The sequence below is a fragment of the Lutzomyia longipalpis genome, chromosome 2, assembly GCF_024334085.1.
Source record: "Lutzomyia longipalpis isolate SR_M1_2022 chromosome 2, ASM2433408v1".
In the NCBI taxonomy this organism is placed as follows: domain Eukaryota; kingdom Metazoa; phylum Arthropoda; class Insecta; order Diptera; family Psychodidae; genus Lutzomyia; species Lutzomyia longipalpis.
Genome location: NC_074708.1, coordinates 13,291,391 through 13,312,039, shown reverse-complemented (window position 1 = coordinate 13,312,039; position 20,649 = coordinate 13,291,391). Strand labels below are relative to the sequence as shown.

The window sequence follows — 20,649 nt, the reverse complement described above, 5'->3', positions numbered from 1 at the left end:
TTCGCCAAAAAATTTTAAAGATATGGATTTGAAAATATGTACATACTTGTAGTAAAATATAACAGCTATTGTACTCTAACTATATTTTCTGATCAAAAAAAAGTCTGCCATAACGATGATGGTAAATAACTTCAGTGAAAATAAGATTTTAGAAAATATTAAAGAAAATAATAATTCATAATTCAAGAAAATTATTTTTATACTTTTTATATCTAATCTCAAATCACTTAAATATTTTTCTTAAATATCTTTATTTCAAATTAAACTTCTCCGTAGTTTGTGAATCATAATTTTTCAAAGCATTAATCAGACCATGATTTAAAAAAGAATCTCAATTATCAAAACCTGAAAAGCTTTTATTTTTTTATTTTGCTCAACACTTACCTGTACCTACATATCATATCAGAATGTTTCATTATGAGATAAGATTAAATTACGTACGTGTAATACCTGATACTTCCTCCGTTTAGTTCTTTTCTGATGGTCATCATTGAAAGACATTTTTTATTGCATTTTTTTATGTTAACAGCATTGAATTTAGAATTAAAATTTTCTCTTTTAAAACCTTTTATCACATTATTCTAATGAGCATAAAAAACTTAGGCTCTAGGTACTTCTAGAACTAGAAAAGCATTAGTATTTAATGTACTACTAAACAAGCAAAAACTTATTTAAAAACCATTTGGTGAGAAATTAAAAAATAAATAAAACAAGATTAAAAAACACTAGACATTTTTTTAATTATAAAAAAGATTAAAAATTTCACATTATTTTAAATAATAGCACATAAATTTCACTACAGGCCACGAGGTATTTAAAAACTCCACAAAGGGTTCATTTTTTCCTAATTCCTCATAAGTGGCTACAAAATCATCCGTAAATCCTGCTTTCCTTGCAGCTCCCTGAGAACCAGGTCCTGAAAATACTGTGCCCGTAAGTTTTACGCCCAGAGCTTTCATCAAAGGGAATCTCGCCTTCAAAAGCTCAGTCGCAATCCCACATCCTCGATATTTAGGCAGAGTTAGAAGACCTAATCCATAGAGCTGCCTATCAACGTTGTAACGTTCGTAAATATTGGCTTTTTCTTTTAAAAATTCAGCTACAGTAGCTATACCCTTTAGGCTTTTTCCTTTGAGCTGTTGTAAATATAGTGGAGGTGAATCGCTCTTTTCGGACATTTCTAACATATTAAGTCCACAAATTTCATTGGAACCCTCTTTGTAGCAAACAAGTGAGACCTTTTGAGGTAAAATTTCCCACCACATGTCTTTCATTTCCTTTAAGGAGTCTTCATCATTTAAGAGATCTGGAAAAGCAACAAAAAATCTTTTAATTTCTTGAGACTAAATCAACAATCTTTCACAAAAACTTACCCAATGATTGGCACATCACTTCATCAGGTAAAAAGTATTTAACCATGAGATCCACAGCTTCTTCAAATTTATCCTCACTGAGATCGGTAACTTTGTACTTAGCAATTCCTCCCGATTCAGGATCTTTTGCACTGAAACTGCACCAATTTTGAGGAAAAGGAATACTGACTGGACGTTCCCACGTCATTTTTGTGTTCAGCTTGTTGTCTGATTTCTTGTGGACTGAACTCTGCGCAACTTTTTATACTAAACCTATAAATAGATAATAGAGGTGCGCAATGATAAAAAGCATGCGTGGGAACCATAACTTACGAAAAGTTATCTCATGTCTACTATACATAATTTCACAACTTTGTTTAAATTCAAAAGGAACCGTCGGGGATCATGTTTGGGGTTAATTTGATCACTAAATATGGGGCCAAATTATTCGCTTTTATATTTTTTTTTTTGAATAGTAGTCTTAAGGGCTCACTGTAACAGATCATTCTTCCTTATATAATTTTCCTATAAGAAGGTATAAAATACTCAGCATCCGTTAGTTAATTAAACTGTTCCTTAATCTATAATAAGCTAATTTTAAAATCAAAGACCTTATTTTATTAAAAATATTTCGAGATAGCAATTTATTTCCATTTATCTAATATACATTATTTCCCACCAAGACTTAAAGACCTTTCTGTCTGCCTTGGCGCTTGACGATACATATCTCTTGGCCTTATCTCAGCCACATTTTTACACCATATGATAACACATAAATTTCACAACAGGCCAAGAGATATTAGGAAACGAAACGAATGGAAATTCTTTCCCCAGCGACTCGTACGATACAACCACATCGTCTGTGAAACCAGCTTTTGTGGCAGCTCCTTGGGATCCAGGACCCGAAAAGACAGTACAAGTCAGCGTCAATCCTAGGGCCTTCATCATCGGAAAGCGAGCTTTTAAAAGCTCAGTTGCTATGCCGCATTTCCGATATTTATGCATCGTCATAAGACCCAAACCATGAAGATATTTGTCCACGTTGTACCTCTCATAGACATTGCCTTTCTTTTTTATGTAATCGAATGATTTTAGCAAATTAATAACACCTTCACCTTTGACCTTCTTCATGCTTTCTTCCATTGAGTCACTTTTGAAATTCATTTCCAATATATTGAACCCACAGATTTCCGTTGAGCCCTCTTTATAGCAGATAAGGGTTAATTTTTGCGAAACTGCATGTTCCCACATTTTACGCATTTCCTTCAGAGATACCTCATCATTGGGAAAGTCTGTTGGAGAGGAAAAAATGTAATCATCAGTGGAAATACTTAAGAGCTTTCTTTAAAGTGAAACGAACCAAGGGAGCGAAGCATCGGCTCTTCATTGACAAAGATGTTAACCATTATATCCACAATTTCCGCATAACGATCCTCCGCAAGATCCTCAATGCGATAGTTGACAACATCCCCCGTTTCCGGATCTTTTCCACTAAATCTCCACCAAACTTGGGGTAAAGCTATATTTTCCGGACGCGACCACTTCATTGTCTCACTGAGGTTTCAGCACGATTGATAAAAATCTCTCTGCTTGCTTGCCCAATTTTTTTGGACTCCCCTAACGTGGCGATAAAAAAAACTAAATAGATAATAGTCATTGCGTTGATATTGGGTTTCAAGATCAATGACGCTGTTTATTTAATCAACGCTAATTTCTTTAAAGGCCGTATTCAATTGAAATAATAGCGTGTATCTATTCACGACGTTAGTTGTATGGAGAGTTTTAGTATTATGCACGGTATTATGTATCCGTATAGTAAAACAAAACCATTTGTTAACAGATTTGTATTTGTTTAAATATTGTATTAAATAATACATACCTAAGAGAAAGCTTAAGGAACAAGGTAACGCTATTTTATTTTTATCTCCAACTTTTACAGATGCTAAAGCTGTACCCATACGACAGCGTCAAAAGACGTTGTTCGTTGTTTTTTCTCACTTGCTCTTTGTCAAAATGTATCGCGCTGTCACTGTCAAACAAGAAACGCGGTTTCTATGTTATATAACCGCCTTTCTTGTTTGACAGTGACAGCGCGATACATTTTGACAAAGAGCAAGTGAGAAAAAACAACGAACAACGTCTTTTGACGCTGTCGTATGGCCAGGCCTTAAAGACCTTAGAATATACTTTACTTTTAAGGTGATCGTTTTCTTTTCCAGATTGAATAACTAAAAGCTTTGAATATTATTTAAAACGTGACTTATTGTTTCATTTTACCTCTTCTTCAGTCTTTTATTTTATTTCAAATGATAACACATAAATTTTACAACGGGCCATGTTATATTAGGAAATTCAATGAAAGGTTCTTCCTTTGTCAGTGACTCATATGTCATAACTACGTCTTCAGTGTAGCCAGCTTTTCTAGCCGCCCCTTGAGATCCAGGAGCAGAAAATACAGTGCCAGTGAGGGTCAGTCCCAGGGCCTTCATCAATGGGATGCGTGCTTTCAGAAGCTCAGTTGCTATTCCACATCCTCGATACTTAGGCAGAGTTACAAGACCTCTCCCGAATACATATTTATCCACTTTGTAGCGGTTGTAAACATCAGCCTTCTTCTTGAGAATTTCAAAAACAACGGCGATTTTCCTTTTATTCTCCAGTTGATTTTGTTGAATTCCATCTTCAGCTTGGAAAAATATCTCCAACAAGTTGAGCCCACAGATTTCATTTGAATTATCCTTGTAGCACACGATTCCTAGTTTTTTATTCACAATTTCATTCCACATATTTCGCATTTTAGCCAGATATTCCTTATCATTCATTATACCTTAAAAATGTATTTTTGTTTTAAACTTTTATGCTTTCGCATAAGAGCTTTTTTTTTTTAATAAATAAATTTTAAAACTGACCTAAGGAACAATTCATTGGTTCTTCAGGTAAAAGGTATTCAACCAATAGATTCACAGCTTCATCGTAGCGATCCTCCGTGAGATCTTCAATTCTATAATTAGCAATTCCTCCCGATTCAGGATCTTTTGCACTAAATCGCCCCCAAACTTGGGGAAAAGCAATATTTTCAGGACGTTCCCACTTCATCTTCGTGGTGACTTTTTCGCAACTAAAAAGAATTTCTGTCTGTACATATTTGTTGATGAATTTCAAGTGTTCAATGATAATAAAGAATTAGTAGATAAGGTTAGCTGTGTTGATAGTGTTGGAAGGTCAATGATGTTATTAATTTGATATAATAGGTTTAAAAAAAAAAACGTTTTTTTTTTCTATAAAAAAAAAGAAATTAAAATTAGTTTTAACTTATCAAAAAAGAAATCTTTACTAATTTTTCTATCATATTTTTATTTTCGTTTCAAAAATTCTATTATTTTATTTCAAATGGTAGCACATGTATTTTATAACAGGCCACGATATGTTGGGAAATTCAATAAATGGTTTTTCCTTTGCGAACGACTCATAAGTCATAACTACGTCTTCGGTATAGCCAGCTTTCTTGGCAGCTCCTTGAGAACCAGGTGCAGAGAATACGGTGCCAGTGAGAGTGAATCCTAGAGCTTTCATGAAAGGAATTCGTGCTTTCAGAAGCTCAGTCGCTATTCCACATCCTCGGTATTTAGGCAAAGTTAGAAGACCTCTCCCGAATACATATTTATCCACACTGTAGCGGTTGTAGACATCAGCCTTTTTCTTAAGAATTTCAAATACAACAGCAATTTTCCTTTTATTTTCCAGTTGGTTTTGTTGAATTTCATCTTCAGCACGGAAAAGTATCTCCAATAAGTTGAATCCGCAAATTTCATTTGAATTCTCTTTGTAGCACACGATACTTAACTTCTTATCCATAATTTCCTTATACATATGACGCATTTTCTTTAGAGATTCTTTGTCGTTTATTGTACCTTTAAAAATTGAAGAGCTTTGATATCATATTCAAAAAAAAATTATCTTCAAATTTTTAGTTTTTTCCATATTTTTAAAATTTGTTCAAGCTCCCCAAAAATGTCTTAAAGTAATGTGTTTTTTTTTAATATTTACTAACCTAAAGAAATACTCATTGGTTCTCCAGCTACAAAATGTTCAACCATTAAACCCGCAACTTCATCGTAGCGATCCTCGGTAAGATCTTCAATTCTATAGTTAACGATCTGTCCGGAAACAGGATCTTTTGCACTAAATCTCCACCAAATTTGAGGAAAAGCAACACTGTCTGGGCGTTCCCACTTCATCTTCTTGCGAACTTTTACGCAACTAAGAGAAAAATTCTGTCTGGTTTATTTATTGTTGGATTTCAAGTACTCAATGATAATAAAGATAGAGATAAAGTTACCCATGTTTGATACTGTGTATCCAAGTCAATGATGCTATTAATTTAATCAAATGCTTCATTTAATAACGTTATTAATTGATTAAAATAGGTTCCCTCTAATAAAAGTCAATAATCTTTTCATTTCATAATGAACAGTTCAAGATAATCTATTTGCTATTAATAGAAATTAGATTTTTCTTTCAACAGAAAATCATTTAATTTCTAATTAATTTGATTTTATTTTTTTATTTAACATTTTACTTAAAAATAAACTATACGAAATAAATTAAACAACACACCTCAAAACGATTTAATGTAGAATTATAATTAATGCTTCACAGTTTTTCCCAAAATGCAAAATGAATCTCAATTTAGCTATTTGCTTGGTCAAGTCTTTATAACTTTATTATTGAAACATGATTTTTTTTCTTACTTCAAATGATAACACATGAATTTTACAACTGGCCACGTTATGTTGGGAAATTCAATGAATGGTTCTTCCTTTCCCAAGGTTTCATATGGAATAACCACATCTTCTGAAAATCCAGCTTTTCTCGCAGCTCCTTGAGATCCAGGAGCAGAAAATACAGTGCCAGTGAGGGTCAGTCCGAGAGCTTTCATCAAGGGGATGCGTGCTTTCAAAAGTTCCGTCCCAATTCCACATCCTCGATATTTAGGCAAAGTAAGAAGCCCTAAGCCATGAAGATATTGGTCCACGTTGTAGCGATTGTAGACATCAGCTTTCTTCTTGAGAAAGTCAAATACAACGGAAATATCCCTCGCGCCTTTTCCTTTTGCCTGATTTTCATGCCCACCCAAAGGAACACTTTTGAAATTCATATCCAGGCAATTGAGTCCGCATATTTCACTGGATCCTTCTTTGTAGCAAACAATCGTTAATTTTTGGGACAGACCTTCCTTCCACATTAATCGCATTTCTGCTAAGGAAACTTCATCTTCTGGAACACCTTTAGGGTGGAAAATTCATTGTGATTTGAATTACATATCAAGAGCTTTTTGAGCTTTTTTAACTGACCTAGAGAACAGCACATTGGTTCATCGGGCACAAAGCGATTTATCATAAGATCTTCAACTTCATCATAACGATCCTCCGCGAGATCCTCGATGCGATAGTTGACTGAGTTCCCAGTTTCTGGATCTTTTGCACTAAATCTCCACCAAACTTGAGGAAAAGCCACACTCTCCGGGCGCGTCCACTTCATTTTTTTTCGCAATCTCTTGCGTGACTGACACAGAACACTGTATTTTGCCTTACACAATTACAATTTTTGCTGCCGCGTATCTCTCAATGATAAACTGAAAAATCACAGCAAAAAAATGGTTTAATAATATTCTGGCATCAACAAATATTACATAACGTGGAAATCTGTGTATGAATGTTTTTAGAACTTTTGTTTACTAATCAAATCAATCACAATATTCACAAAGGTCGTTTACTGATCTTCTACAAGGGAACACTCTCTGAACATTTCTACTTGATCTTATGGAATTTCAGCCTCAACTGTGCGCGAAACTTTTACGAAATTAGCTTTTCGCGATCATTGGATGAAAGTGGAGGGGACACAGCACACTGATCATTGAGCTGTGGCATATTTCGAAATTAATTTCATGTTTTTTTCTCATACTGAGAATTTATTCGTCATTCACTAAAAAATACAATTCATGCAAGATTTTTTTTTGGTGCTACTTAATTCTCAAACTTTGGAGCTTTACAGTGGGAGTCCCATCGACAGGAAAATCCATCCACGGCTCGATCTTTCGCAGGTCGTCCCAAGAAATCTCGTAGGTATCCTCGAATCCTGCTCTGGTTGCTGCAGATTGCGATGATCGATTGGAGAAGATTGTTGAAGTGAGTTCCATCCCAAGAGCTTTTCCCATAGGCACCCTGGCCTTTAGGATCTCAACACCGAGCTTTAATCCGCGATTTTTCGGTGGTACAAGCAAACCATAGCCATTGATGAATTTATCTACCCCATAATGCTCAAAGAGATTTCCCTGCTCAGCTATGTAGTCCATGGTGTTGAGAACATCATTTGTGGAAGCTCCGTAGTCCGTGGGGGGACCCTCATAGTCCTTCTGGGTGACTTTGAGAAAATTCATTCCCATAATCTCATCTGAACCTTCTCGGAAGCAAACAAGACATATCTTATCCTTCAGGACATTCTCCCACACTTGCGTAAAATCAGCTATAGCTCGGGGATCCGTTGAGCATTTGCGAGAACGACACATTGGTTCATCCCTGAGAAAATGCTCAATCATCATCCCAAGGGCTTCCTTGTAGCGATCCTCGGGTAAATCCTGCACTCTATACTTCACTTCATCACCCGTTTTGGGATCCTTGACCGAGAAACGATGCCAAACCGATGGGAAGGGTACATCTGATGATCTTTTCCACTTAATTGGTGGCATTTCAAGGGACTTTTGAAATCACAAATAAAAGATAAAGCACAACTACACAAGTTTTCCAGACGATAGCTCCACAGCAACTGAACTAGCAAAATATAATTCTCAATGTTCTCATCATTCCAGACGAGTTGACATGAATTTATTGTCCGAGAGCGGGAGTATTTGCAAATTGGATTTGTATTTAATTCGTCATAAAGAAACATTTTTTTTACAATGACGGGGAAACTGATAAAATATTATTTACAATTTCATGCTCATTAGTTTAATGAATTCTGTTTCAACACCAGGGAATGCAATCCTGGGACCTGTTGTCCTTAGATCCTCATAGCTGATCACGTAGGTCTCCTCGAAGCCTGCCCGAGCAGCAGCAGCTTGGGAGAATTTATTCGTGAAGACAGTGCTCGTCAAATGAACCCCAATTCCCCGGCCTAGAGGCACCCTGGCTTTGAGAATTTCCTCAGCAAGACGCAGCGCACGATATTTCGGTACGACCAGAAGGGCAAAGCCCGCGAAGAATTTATCAACATTGTACCTGGCGTAGAGATTCCCATTGCGTGTAGCGTACTCCATTGCTCGCAGCATATTGGTACAGGCTCTCCCAGCATTCTCGGGGATCCCCTCCTCGACCCCTTTGGAGCAGAGTTTGAGCACATTCACCCCCACAATCTCATCGGAGCCTTCTTTGAAGCAAACCAGGGAGATTTTATCCTGCAAAATGGCACGCCAAGCATTGGAAAATCCCTCAATAGACTGAGGTTCATCAGCTGCACCTGCAAAAAGAAAATAAAATCTCAACATCTGTGTGAGATCACATTGAAATGCCACGTGATCATCTTACCTCCAGCCTTGCACATGGGTTCATCGTGAAGAAAGTGTTGCACAAGTAGCTGTACAGCTTCCTCGTAGCGATCTTCAGGGAGATCCTGCACATAGTAATTAACCAGCTCACCTGTATTCACGTCCTTGGCTTTAAATCGACGCCAAATGGATGGGAAAGGAACACTTTCAGGGCGTTTCCACTTGATCGACACCATGGTTTTCTTGCGATTCCCTCTCACAATGCAGAGATGCACTGAAATACATAGTTGTAGAACTGGATATGAAAGTGAGATGCCCTCTCCTCCCAAAAAGAATGGATTAAAACCAGGCAGCTGAATTTTTATTTTAAAAATCAGAGATTTCATTTTTAATATTGTCTTTATTTTGCGCTTATTTGATTTTTTTATTTTAATATTGCTTTAAGTGTGATTTTTATTCTCAAAGATCTGAAGCAATTACTTGTAGTTTTATTTTAAATTAATTAAAATGATTAAAATTGAATTAAAAGAATTTACGAAATAATGCAACAAAAAAATCCAAATACGAAAACAGTCAACTTTTCCTTTCACCTGCAGCTAAATTCTTTAATTTCTTCGTAAATAAAGAATGCTTTTGAATGTAAAATTTATTTAATGCAAAAGAAAATATTTTTCCAGATGCTCTAGATATTAAATGATCGTCTGAAATGCCAGATACTTTACTTTCTGAAAAGATAAATATTTTCCGTCTGCCTTCGCTCTGTTTATTTAAAAATTAATACAATTACATTATTATTAAAAAAAAAATATTTAAAACCTTAAATATTTACAAAAGCTTCAGGTATATGATATCCTCTTGAATTACGTGCAATTGAAAATTTTTCATTAAATTATAAAAAGTATTTAAAGAAAAAGTTTGATCAACGATTAATTATTTAAAGAAGAAACAAGCCTTAAAAACTAAAATTAAAAATATTTAATTTATAATGTTTAATCATCAATTCACTAAAATGACCGATAAACTGTTGCCCAGTGTTATGGTATTAATGTAAACGATGATAGCAAAGGTTCCACTTAATCACTGGGAAAAGCTCGGAAACTGAAAGCATCCGTAACTGAATAAAAATCCAATATCAATGCAGGGTTTCATTTTGCCCAGTACTACTTTGCGCCTAAATTCATACACGCTAAAAAGATCAAAGTAAAAACCATTAAAGCTGCGATCGCGATCATCAGAGGAAAAGGCGCGAAAAAGGTGAAGCCGTGAGTCATTTTCGCATGAATTTGGCAAAATTTTATTCCCACAGTGCAGAACCCGCGGACATTTGTCAATGAAAGGTGTCTATTTGACAATTTAACACCATTTGGGTACGATCAATATTTACTTGTTTTGCTGGCGAGAAGATGGATAAGAATGGGAGAAATTTCGTGAGGGTGTGCGTTGAAGTCTCTTTATGCTCACAAATACACTCCGCCAGCACTTTGCAGACTCGTGGACAGGTAGAAAAGGTTCATTCTTCAGGTGAACACCAATCGAGGCGGACGTTTTTTACTTGGTGATCAATTCCCCTCTCTCAGTGATCTCGAGCATATCGCGATCGTGAAGATTCTTGCTTGAAGATTTTTTTTTCTTTTATTAAAAAAAAATACATTTTTCTTGAAACTGTGCAACGAGTTTTTATTTTATTTGATCAGTTGATCTTGGTTGTGTTTCTTGGTGTTTTGGGAAATATATATATTTTTTTTATCTTTTCTTGTGATTCTTGTGAGGTGAAGTGTGGAGGTTTTACTTTTTTGGGAGGAAAATCTCACGAGATAAGTGCGAAGAGTGAATATCGCACGGGGAAATCAGACACCAACACCGGAGAAATCATCGAGATGCACCGCGAGGATAAAATTTCAGGCAGTGCATCACATACCTGTTAGCATACGATCACTTGATCTTGTCTCTTGGGACACACGGAGGTGGTCAGCGAGCCCATCGCGAGGGAAGAGAAGAAAACGCAGAAGATCGGTGAGTCTCAATGATCCCATGCGGGAGAAGAGGAGGGTGCGCACATACAAGATGTAAAAATGATAATTTTTGATCAAATGCGAAGACAATGGATCGCACGGATCGCGATCTGGCGTTAGGTTGAGTGACCGCAAAATTTGCAATTTTCCCCCAGAGCGCCCGGAATATTTTTCGTCCAAATGTGACTTGCAAAAAGTTTTTTTTAACTTTTTATTCGCGAAAAATTTCTTAACGAAGAATGAGTGTGGAAACGAAGAAGAAGCCAATGATCGAAGGCCAGGCGATTGTTGGTGCGGATTCACATGGACATGCTGGGTGTCTCGGCGTCCCATTTGGCGATTTTGCTCTTGCTCCCCATCTATGTTGCCCACCTTTTAAACATGGCATTTCCATTCCTTTTGCTTCGCGCGCGCGCTCCCATTGTCGCTGCAAGTCCCCAACAATTACCACAGCTCCCAGTTGTTCTTGTCGTGCGCGATCGCGGAGGAGGATGCTGCAATCCTTCGTTTCCAAGAGAAAAATCACGTACATCGTCTTGTGCGCAATTTTATGACTTCGCTCCACCAAGGTTCACCTTTTTCCACCAACTCACAAGGAAAAAAAAGAGCAAAAGACCCCAAAAAAAACCGCGCGCACCACCAATATCAATTTATTTTACGACTCTCCACCGAACACGCACAGAAAATCGCAAATTTGGGCTGTCGCATGGGGGGAAAAAGATCCATCTCGAGTGAAATTAAAATTCCGCACGCCGTCCATATAAGGGGCTAAAAGAGATGGACAAAAAGGCGTCATTTCCGAAATGATGGCCGGGACGGGGCGAAAAGTATGGAAAAAGGCCGTGCGAAATGCGGAAAAGGGCAGTGCAATTAATGCAACACAAATTCAACTCCATATTTGACATACAGGCCACAAAAACGGCATAACTACACAAAACATTTCCCCGTGAGTCGCGCTAATTGCAAACGCACTCACATTTTATGGGCAATAAACTCGTGGGTTTTGTGGAAGAAGTGCAGTTGTTTTGTAATTGATTGATTTTATTTCTATGAATTCAAAAAATTCAAAATAAATTTAACGCATTTGTGCATGAAATAAGTTTTTAATGAACTTTAAAATACAGATCATTTCCTTGTAGGACACTGATGAAAATCAAGAGATTTTTCAGTAAAGGGCATAATCAATGAAGCATATGCTTCTAATGTAACAATTTAAGGTATATTGAGGGCGTGGTTTTCATATTTTATTGTTGTGCAAATCTTTCTGGAACTCTCCCAAATGATTGTCTACAATATTATCAGTATTTAGTCTCATTGCAGCTTGAAAATTAAAAAATTAACTTACTTTTACAAAGTCAATGCATACAAAATGGCGTAGTAAGTGTAGCACAATTTGATAACCTTAAGAAAAAGTATCAAGTTTATCTCATACATTCCAGCTGCTTTAAGTCCAAAAGGTCTTGTGGCCATAGTCATCATTGTCAGGATTACCTTTCTGTTCTCCTCATTCATTTCGTACCAATTTGTAAAGTAGAATTTTTGTGAAATTCTTTCAGTTTCCGAATAAATAAACTGCCCAAAAAGGCAGTAAATAAATACCTGGGAGCCCATAATGCTCATACTGAAGTAGATAAGTTCATGTCGAGGATTTAGGCTTATTATTAGAAGTTGGGTTATAAGAGATGCACCATTGAGAACTATTTCAGCATAAATTGTGTTGGAGAAGATTTTCTCATAGATACCGAATTTATCGAGAATTTCGCAGTGTAATTTGTAGAGGACAAGTATTTCTTTCTCCGTTTCCTTATCACTGAACTTCTCAATGTACTTATTAAAGAGCTTGAGGATCCCAATAAAAATAAATCCAATGCTAATGAAGCACATCACAGGGATACCGTAGAGGAAAATTATACTGATATACATTGCTTCCTGAAGACGGACATTGATGATTTTAGACACAAAAGGCATCGTAATGACTTGAATGTCATTCATGGTGAAAAATAGCGAAGCGTATATAAAGAGTAAGATGACCAAAGGTATATAAATTCTGGAAGAAAAATTTTTTTTTCATTTTTTTTCTTACTTTGAACGAAGCAAAAAAAACATACTTTAAAAACTTTTTAAGGAATGAGAGCATTTTGTCGAGATATTTGCTTTTAACTTCATCCAATAGAGCTGTAGAACAGTTGAGAAAGAAGTATTCAAACCAATTGAGAAGATCCTGAATTTCCTCTTCGAAGTAACAAACAGTGGTGACTTTACCCAGTACACAACTAACTCCAAGGATATTCCCTGCACTTAACCAAACAACTTGAAGGTCTCCTTCATGAAGAGAAATTCTCAATCCATTGATATTCAATAGAATATAAAAGGCACTTAATATTGGGAAAATTGCTCTCCTCACAAATTTGTTCTTAATTATCCCGAAAAAATTGCAAGTAATCAACGAGATGGTAAAGATAACAAATTTTGTAATTTTCAAAAGATCCTCCTTTAAATGTAGCTGCACCATTTTCGAGAACTTGTGTTACTGAAAAAGTCACACCTACTGCCCAGATTATCGTGTGGATATTTTATTTATATAGATACCTACATAATGTGAATCGATTGAATCGATAATAATTATTTATTCAGGTCCATATACAAACTAGTGTATCGGATCGATTGAATGGATAGGGGAGGACGGGGCTAATTGTGTCAATTTGGATAAATCCCTATCTACAGGACTCCCACGGGACAAGAAATTTTCCTTGATAGGTCATTCTCATAGGAAATTTCCTTGCCTATAACTTTGTCTCAGACCGCTTTTCTCTATCTCCACGGGAAATATGAGTTTTCAAGCTTTCCCTGAACCCTTCCGCTTCTGACTTTTTTAAGAATCCGTCGACATATATTGTCACCGGCGGGGTGAGTTAAGTAGGTGGGGTTTTCCGACATTTCTAAAGATTTTCCACCTGAGAGATTAGTTGTATCTACTAATCGAACTCCTTACTTGTTCATCCACGGCAAGAAATTTCACTTTTCTATCCACTAAAACACAGAATTTTGGAATTTTCTCAACCCCTACATTTTGCAACAAAAAGGTTAGAAAACGTGTCAATATTTTGACGTTTCATATGATTTACATTGGTGACAATATTAGCCCCACTTGACATGTGTTGATTCGAATAATTGTGCAGAAAAATCCTTTAATGGTGCTATGCAGGAAAAGAATGTCAAGAGAAAATGATCATGACATTTTTTCCTGACATTTTTTTGTCATTCCATCTCACTCCCACTAATGTATTTTCCTATCTTTCGTCTTTCTCTCACGCATGTTTCCGACATCTTTTTTTTTTTCATGGCATGCTTTTTTTCTTGCACACAACATGTTTTTATTTCCTTGAATTTTCTCAACATTTGGGGATATTTTCCTCAAAGAAAAGTGGAAAATGCTTAGCAAAAGAGTCCACAGTGCCAGCAAAACAGTGAAAAATCGAAATTGACGGTCATTTATGGGCCAAATATGTGAAAATGTACGAAGTAAAAATCAAAACATTCTTTCCCTGACCAATTTTTACGGGATTCTTTTCGGATTTTCACCACACAAATCACTTCCTGCAGGTTTTTTGGACCTTCCTACAGGTCATCTGCATAGGAAAGGTCTGCTTAGGGTCAGGGAAATGCTTCCTGAGTGGTGGAATCCCACCTGAACGCGGAAAAACTTTGTCCGGGAGTGAATGTTTTGCTGTAGAAACTGCACAGTTTTCACTTATTTGGCCAATAAATACCCAAGATACTTTTCATACTTTCACAGGCACTTAGAACACTTCCACAAGTCGCTTTTCACTTTTCTCGAGCTAAAATATCACAATTTACAGAGAAAATTGACAAAAACTAAGAAACGTGTTGACTTCGCAAGAGCTTGAAAAGAATGTCGCAGGAAGATGTTTTTTTCTGACATTCTTTTTCAAGCTCTTGCGAAGTCAACACGTTTCTTAGTTTTCGTCAATTTTTTGTGTAAATTGTGATATTTTAGCTCGGGGAAAGTGAAAAGTGACTTGTGGAAGTGTTCTTAGTGCCCGTGAAGATGTGAAAAGTGGAAAATCGGGGGTATTTATCGGTCAAATAAGTGAAAACAGTGAAGTTTCTTCAGAAAAACATTCACTCCCGGACCAATTTTTTCCGCGTTCAGGTGGGATTCCACCACCCAGGAAGCATTTCTCTGCCCCCCACACAGACCTTCCTTGTTGCAGATGACCTGTGGGAAAGTCCAAAAAACCTGCAGGAAGTGATTTGTGTCGTGAAAATACAGAAAAATATCTCGTAAAAATTGGTCAGGGAAAGAATGTTTTGATTTTTCACTTCACACATTTTCACATATTTGACCGCTAAATGACCATAAATTTCCACTTTTCACTGTTTTCCTGGCACTGAGAACACTTCAGCAAAGCCCATTTTCACTTTCTCATGGAAAAATATCCCCAAATACTGAAAGAATAATACGAAATGAAAAACATGTTGAGTGCACAGAAAAGAATGATGAAAATGTCGGAATCGTGCGTCAGAGAAAGACGAAAGATACAGAAATACATTAGTGGGAGTGAGAGGGAATGACAAAAAAATGTCAGGAAAAAATGTCATGATCATTTTCTCTTGACATTCTTTTCCTGCATAGCACCATAAAAGTTTTCTGCATTGACCTAGCTTGTGGAAAAGATGGTGAGATTGGAAAATCGCTAAAAGAAAAGTGACGGAAAACAAATTTTTCTCAACACGCAAAACGTATTTTTGGAGGCCTCAAAATTTGTTTATTTTTTTATTCCTAAAAACTATTCATCGGATAATCTCCAAACTACAGTCAACTATTGAGGGTAGATAGGACTTCTTATCATAAATTTTTTTTTCAGGTGCTTCCGATCAATAACTTGGGAGAAATGGCGATTTGAAAATTCCAAACTGTCATAATTAGTCCCGCCCTCCTCTATTTATAATTTAATAATTCACAAAGGAAAACCTAACTCTTCATGTAAAAGAGAGTTCCGATAGGTGTTTTCACAACTTTTCACACCTGCACTTCACGACATGAATAAATTATCCCTTAATTACAAGAAAATTTTCTATATGATTGCTTTCCTATCAAAACATTTTTTAGGTAAAAATTCAAAAGTTCCCTCCCTTTCAAAACAAAAAGTCTTCTAAATTATTAATTCATCCTTCTCGAGCACATTGCAAAATGCTTCAACATTTATTCACCAAAAAATTCTTTTTTTTTTCTCTCCCTTCTCTGCCATAAATAGGAATGTACAGGGGACCTGCAACATTATGCTGTTTATGTTTTTTCTCTTTAATTTTTTTTTGATGTTGTAAATTGAACACACCTGGAGCTGGTAAAATGTTGTGGCATATTTTTAATGAAATTTAATTGGATGTGGAAGAATTCTCGGGTCGGCACTCTATTTTGTTGTTTTCCTTTTCGCGCGGGCTTGTTTAATGAACTCACATTTGGGAAGCGGATCTACGCCTGAAACGCACATTAGCTTCACATTTTCACTGTTGTAGCGAGATTCATCGCATGTTGGGCTCTTACCGCGAGAGAGTGCATGAAAAACCAATAAATCTTCGCCTCTATGATGGATGGGCTAAAAGGGAAGAAAGAATTATTGGGAGTGAAATGCCGCATCCAAGTATTTTTCCCATCGTAACTCTCGCGGGAAATTCTTCAAGAATTTTACTTTTTAATCCATCCACCCATTAGCCATTGTTTACCCAAAGTATCTCTTCCAATGAATGTTGTGTCTCATGCACCGCGATGTCTTCATGAGAATTGCATCGCATATGCGAGATTTTATGGAAAAAAACGACATTTCAATCAACGCTTGAAAAATGAAAGAAATGTCTGTTGGATGAAGTCAATGAGGTTCACGTGAAAATTTCAGAGATTTTTCACGCAGTGAGAGTTTAATAAAATACTATTAAATCATTGGCTGTGCATAAAAGTACCTTTTTTATGAACTTTCGCTGCGAGTAATGAAATAATTATCGTCTGGTAAATTTATAATCTTTATTTTTTTGTATCCGGAACGATGAATATTTCCACGTGTGAAGAGAATTTAATCTCTATTTGAGAGGCGCAATAATAAAAGAAAGCTCATTTCGATCAAGTGCAAGTAATTTTTTGATTAAAGTGATGGAATATAAATTGGAAAATACATTTTCTACAATCACCTCTGTGGAGTCTTTGTTTGGAATTAATCGAGAAAGGCTTTAATGTGCATGGGGAGAAAAGTGCGGCACCACATGAAATCATTTATAACCATTTTGCCATTCAATATTGAGGATTTATTTAAATTTTCACTCAATTGATCTACGACAATGGAAATATTCATGAGTTGCAATAGTTTAATATGGAGCAGAGTTACAGTGCGTATGCTTCTTGTGCATATGCTTCCTACTCTATAATATTTTACATTGCATTTTCCACGGTAAACCTCCTCATTCGTGAAATAACAAATAGATCACGTAAAATACGGACAAAACGAACAATTTACATTTTGCAAATATTACATTTAAAATTCCATTTGAAAAATCATTCTTTCCGCCTCAATTTTCCTCCTAAGAATAAATTGGCAATTCCCATGTGATCTTCATGAATATTTAGTCGTAGCAAAATACATATATGTTTGCTTGAGCAAATTCAAAAGACTATGAGCAATAAATTCACGGTGATCGCAGTGGAAGCGATTTGCTATGCAAAAATTCCGAACCTCCGCTGTGTGGCAAGAAATTCTTTTCGGGCAAAAATTAATTCCTCACCGAAATGTTTTCACCTCGCCAGATTGGTGGTTTTCATCGAGTTCTCGTGCGCACAATGGGTGCCTTTTTTGCACCCAGAAAATGTTTGATCTCGCTTTTAGGTAGAGCAGTTTGTGAGAGCGTCCTTGTGGCTGCGCGGTGCGTTTTCTTGCGAAATATTCCTCACTCGCCCCGGTAGTGTTTTATTGATCATTAATGGTGTGTACAACGTGAGGACAGGGGAGTTGAGGTTTGGAGTCAGATGAAATGAGTTAAAGAAAAAAAGCGACAGCCATCGTGAACCTCTCAAATTGCCTCCATGACACATTTAGCATTTTGTGCTTCGTTTGCGCGCAAAGTGGATGCGATGCTGGGTGCAGCATCTTGAGCAGCATTCGCGGACTTCACTGCTGTATGTAGCTCTATTCATACAAATCAGTGTGTGGAGCTTTTGGGATCTTTCCGTGGTGCACCTTTCCGCAAATCTGCGATATTCCCGCTCCTCCATTGGAACTCACGAGCAACATCCACATCGTTCCGTTTTTGCGCACAGCATGGCCCCCATATAGGAGAGTCAGGCTCGTCGTAAGACATCTCGCGTTAATCTCACTTTTGCACCTCTTCCCCATTTTCGCGGTGAGATCTTCGGGTGATTTCTCTGGGGCAGCGCGGCAGCACCGTGGCTGTGCTTATCGAAATTCGCAGAATATATTGTATAATTTTTATTTTATTGCCCAAGCTTCATGTTTACCATACATAAATTTCGCTAAAGTGTGATTTTTGCCTTTTGCAGCAGCCATCCACTGTCCTCTCTGTATACGGAATTTTGTTTACCATGGCAAAATTCATTGCAATTGCCGCAGCCACCGCCCGAATAAAATCAATTTTAATTGATATTCATGCACTTCTTTTTGCACTCCTGCCCGTTCTTCTTTTAACCGTCTTTTCCACCATCCAATCTCTTTTCCTTTATGTTCGTCGTTTCCATCCCATTCCACGCCATTCGGGACAATTGAAAATTCATTTTGTTCCCACTCAATCAATCAGACGAGCTTTATTTCCTCAAAATTCGTGCACTTGGAAATAGTCCAGATGAACCATTATATGCTATACACCGTGTTTCTTTGTCCAATCTTCCACTTATTCTTATGATTGAAGTGAGTTGTATTGGTTTAATCGACGGGGAGACCGTTATGCTGCGGAGTTACCGTGCAATTTTGCTCAGCATCAAAACACCAAAAGATATTGAACTTTCCACCACCATGGGGCACACCATCTGTGAGATGTGTGTAATCTTGATCATCCAAATTGGCGATTTTCCACCCATTAGCTTTCCTTTTTGCGTCATCCACGGGTATTCGGGTGAGATCACACGTCAGCCCTCCCAAAAGTCGCGGTGTCAGCACCAGAATTTAAAGTCATATTAAATTTCATCTTTTGATTTGATTCAAGATAGCATTTTTATGAAGAATTTATGAACAAAGTCAAGTTGGAATAGTTTTACATGGAGTTGTATTTATTGTGTGTGTCATGAGCCTATGCTTCATTGGATTTTGCTTCTTTTAGATCTTGTAATTAGTTGTTTTTCTTAAAAATCAAAAGCTACGTATTCATTACTTCTTAATTGCTATAGTAAATTGAGAAATAAAAATAGGAACTCGAGTTAGGATGATTTAACACGGAATTGTGTACTTTGTGTAATGAGCTTATGCTTCGTACAATTTTGATTTTTCTGCTTTATTTGAATTTTTAATAAAATATAATTAACTAAGAATTTATTATTTTATAAGAACTCTCATCGTCCCTTTGACGAAAATTCACTGCACTTGATGTAAATGCCTCAAAAATTTGATGCCACATTCCTCGATTTGTACCACCTTTCTTATATTAGCTATGTCATAAGATTGTGGCATCGAAATAATTGTCTGTGACACTAATAATCGCCCACAATGGCACGTGGTGTGAGAAAAAGAGGTGACAATTTCTGAGACGTATACAATAAAAATATCGTTTTTGATACTCTGACTAATTTGGTGTGTATTGTATATAATTTATTGGAAATTTGCATCTCACGAGAATGCATACGGAGATTTTCATTCCACTTTCCTCTCAATTAACACACAAACACCCGTGATAATTAATTATATCACACACGGAGGAGAAGCAAGAAGGAAAAAAAGTGTCGATTCCCGCGCACAGGCACCTCAGCTGCGATGTTTGGTGATTGCAAAATGTAGATCGATGGTGGCAAAGTTCCGGCTCGTGCGATGATCTCGCTGGTGGTCATGCGAGGAAGGATGCTGTATGGTTAAGAAGAGGGATGCGCGGGAGATGTGGTGTGGAGCTATTGGGTGGCATCCTATTAAATGGCCCGAGCGATAGATTGTGGTCCATTAATGGTGCATTAGATCCACCGACGATTATGGCCCATTAAGATGTAAACGTGTCACATAAAAGGTGTCCATATATTACACAACACTTTTCTGTTCACCACACACAAATCCCGGACCCCCATCGACTTCCATCTTCTCCCATTCATGGGCTTACCTATACCTACCTTTCCGGCCACACTTCACGAAAAGAACGCACCGCGCGGGCTTAAAGCACATTCTCGCGGGCCCGTGAGAAGAGAGAACAAAATGAAAATGACTTTTACTGTTAACCAACTTGCACCGCACACCAGCTATATATACAAAACCGCTCAACTTCTAAAACCCTGAGAAAAGTCACTCAAATCATTTCTCATTACATTTCCCACAACTCTGCGCGGTTTGAGATTGAAATCAATACACTTTATTCCATCCTCTTACCCAGGCAATTTCTTCCAATTCAATCCATCCCATGATCACCACAGAGATTTCGATCGTATTTTCCATGTGAGCTTTAGAGATCGAGAGTCATGGTCTGAAGAACTTTTCTTTCATTTCCAACACCCATTAGCTGCCTGATAATTTAATTATAACCGTCC

The 20,649-nt window shown here is 36.9% G+C and overlaps 7 protein-coding genes across 9 annotated transcripts in view; 2 read left to right on the top strand and 5 right to left on the bottom strand.

The window, feature by feature from the left end:
- Nucleotides 1-721: 721 nt before the first annotated feature.
- LOC129790737 (uncharacterized) lies at nt 722-1,784 on the bottom strand. Its single transcript, XM_055828425.1, has 2 exons — nt 1,374-1,784; nt 722-1,306 (listed from the first exon to the last, which is right to left on the bottom strand). The coding sequence occupies exons 1-2, from the start codon at nt 1,558-1,560 to the stop codon at nt 768-770; spliced, it is 726 nt and encodes a 241-aa protein (XP_055684400.1). The 5' UTR covers nt 1,561-1,784; the 3' UTR covers nt 722-767.
- A 203-nt stretch (nt 1,785-1,987) lies between these two features.
- Nucleotides 1,988-12,791, bottom strand: LOC129790744 (odorant receptor 94b-like). The gene is made up of 2 exons (XM_055828436.1): nt 12,274-12,791; nt 1,988-2,474 (listed from the first exon to the last, which is right to left on the bottom strand). Exons 1-2 carry the CDS (start codon nt 12,789-12,791, stop codon nt 2,444-2,446), a joined length of 549 nt encoding a protein of 182 aa, XP_055684411.1. The 3' UTR covers nt 1,988-2,443.
- On the bottom strand, nt 3,619-4,526 carry LOC129790738 (uncharacterized). 2 transcript variants are annotated; one of them, XM_055828427.1, is made up of 2 exons: nt 4,262-4,526; nt 3,619-4,107 (listed from the first exon to the last, which is right to left on the bottom strand). In XM_055828427.1, the coding sequence occupies exons 1-2, from the start codon at nt 4,446-4,448 to the stop codon at nt 3,650-3,652; spliced, it is 645 nt and encodes a 214-aa protein (XP_055684402.1). In that variant the 5' UTR covers nt 4,449-4,526; the 3' UTR covers nt 3,619-3,649. The 2 variants fall into 2 exon arrangements, with proteins under 2 accessions (XP_055684402.1, XP_055684401.1); XM_055828426.1 differs by having other exon boundaries at nt 3,619-4,179; nt 4,262-4,520.
- Nucleotides 4,692-7,081, bottom strand: LOC129790703 (uncharacterized). The gene is made up of 4 exons (XM_055828369.1): nt 6,707-7,081; nt 6,104-6,638; nt 5,404-5,612; nt 4,692-5,263 (listed from the first exon to the last, which is right to left on the bottom strand). The coding sequence occupies exons 1-4, from the start codon at nt 6,891-6,893 to the stop codon at nt 4,734-4,736; spliced, it is 1,461 nt and encodes a 486-aa protein (XP_055684344.1). The 5' UTR covers nt 6,894-7,081; the 3' UTR covers nt 4,692-4,733.
- Nucleotides 7,303-9,186, bottom strand: LOC129790736 (uncharacterized). Its single transcript, XM_055828424.1, has 2 exons — nt 8,936-9,186; nt 7,303-8,867 (listed from the first exon to the last, which is right to left on the bottom strand). The coding sequence occupies exons 1-2, from the start codon at nt 9,129-9,131 to the stop codon at nt 8,338-8,340; spliced, it is 726 nt and encodes a 241-aa protein (XP_055684399.1). The 5' UTR covers nt 9,132-9,186; the 3' UTR covers nt 7,303-8,337.
- LOC129790678 (leucine zipper putative tumor suppressor 1) overlaps nt 10,413-20,649 on the top strand; it is a 44,600-nt gene continuing 34,363 nt past the window's right edge. For both annotated transcript variants that reach the window (XM_055828339.1, XM_055828337.1), the window contains exon 1: nt 10,413-10,908. The gene's annotated coding sequence lies outside the window, so the exon portion shown is untranslated. The remainder of the gene's footprint in view (nt 10,909-20,649) is intronic.
- LOC129790725 (cathepsin B) overlaps nt 12,485-20,649 on the top strand; it is a 59,679-nt gene continuing 51,514 nt past the window's right edge. Inside the window, exon 1 of the mRNA XM_055828402.1 lies at nt 12,485-12,494. The gene's annotated coding sequence lies outside the window, so the exon portion shown is untranslated. The remainder of the gene's footprint in view (nt 12,495-20,649) is intronic.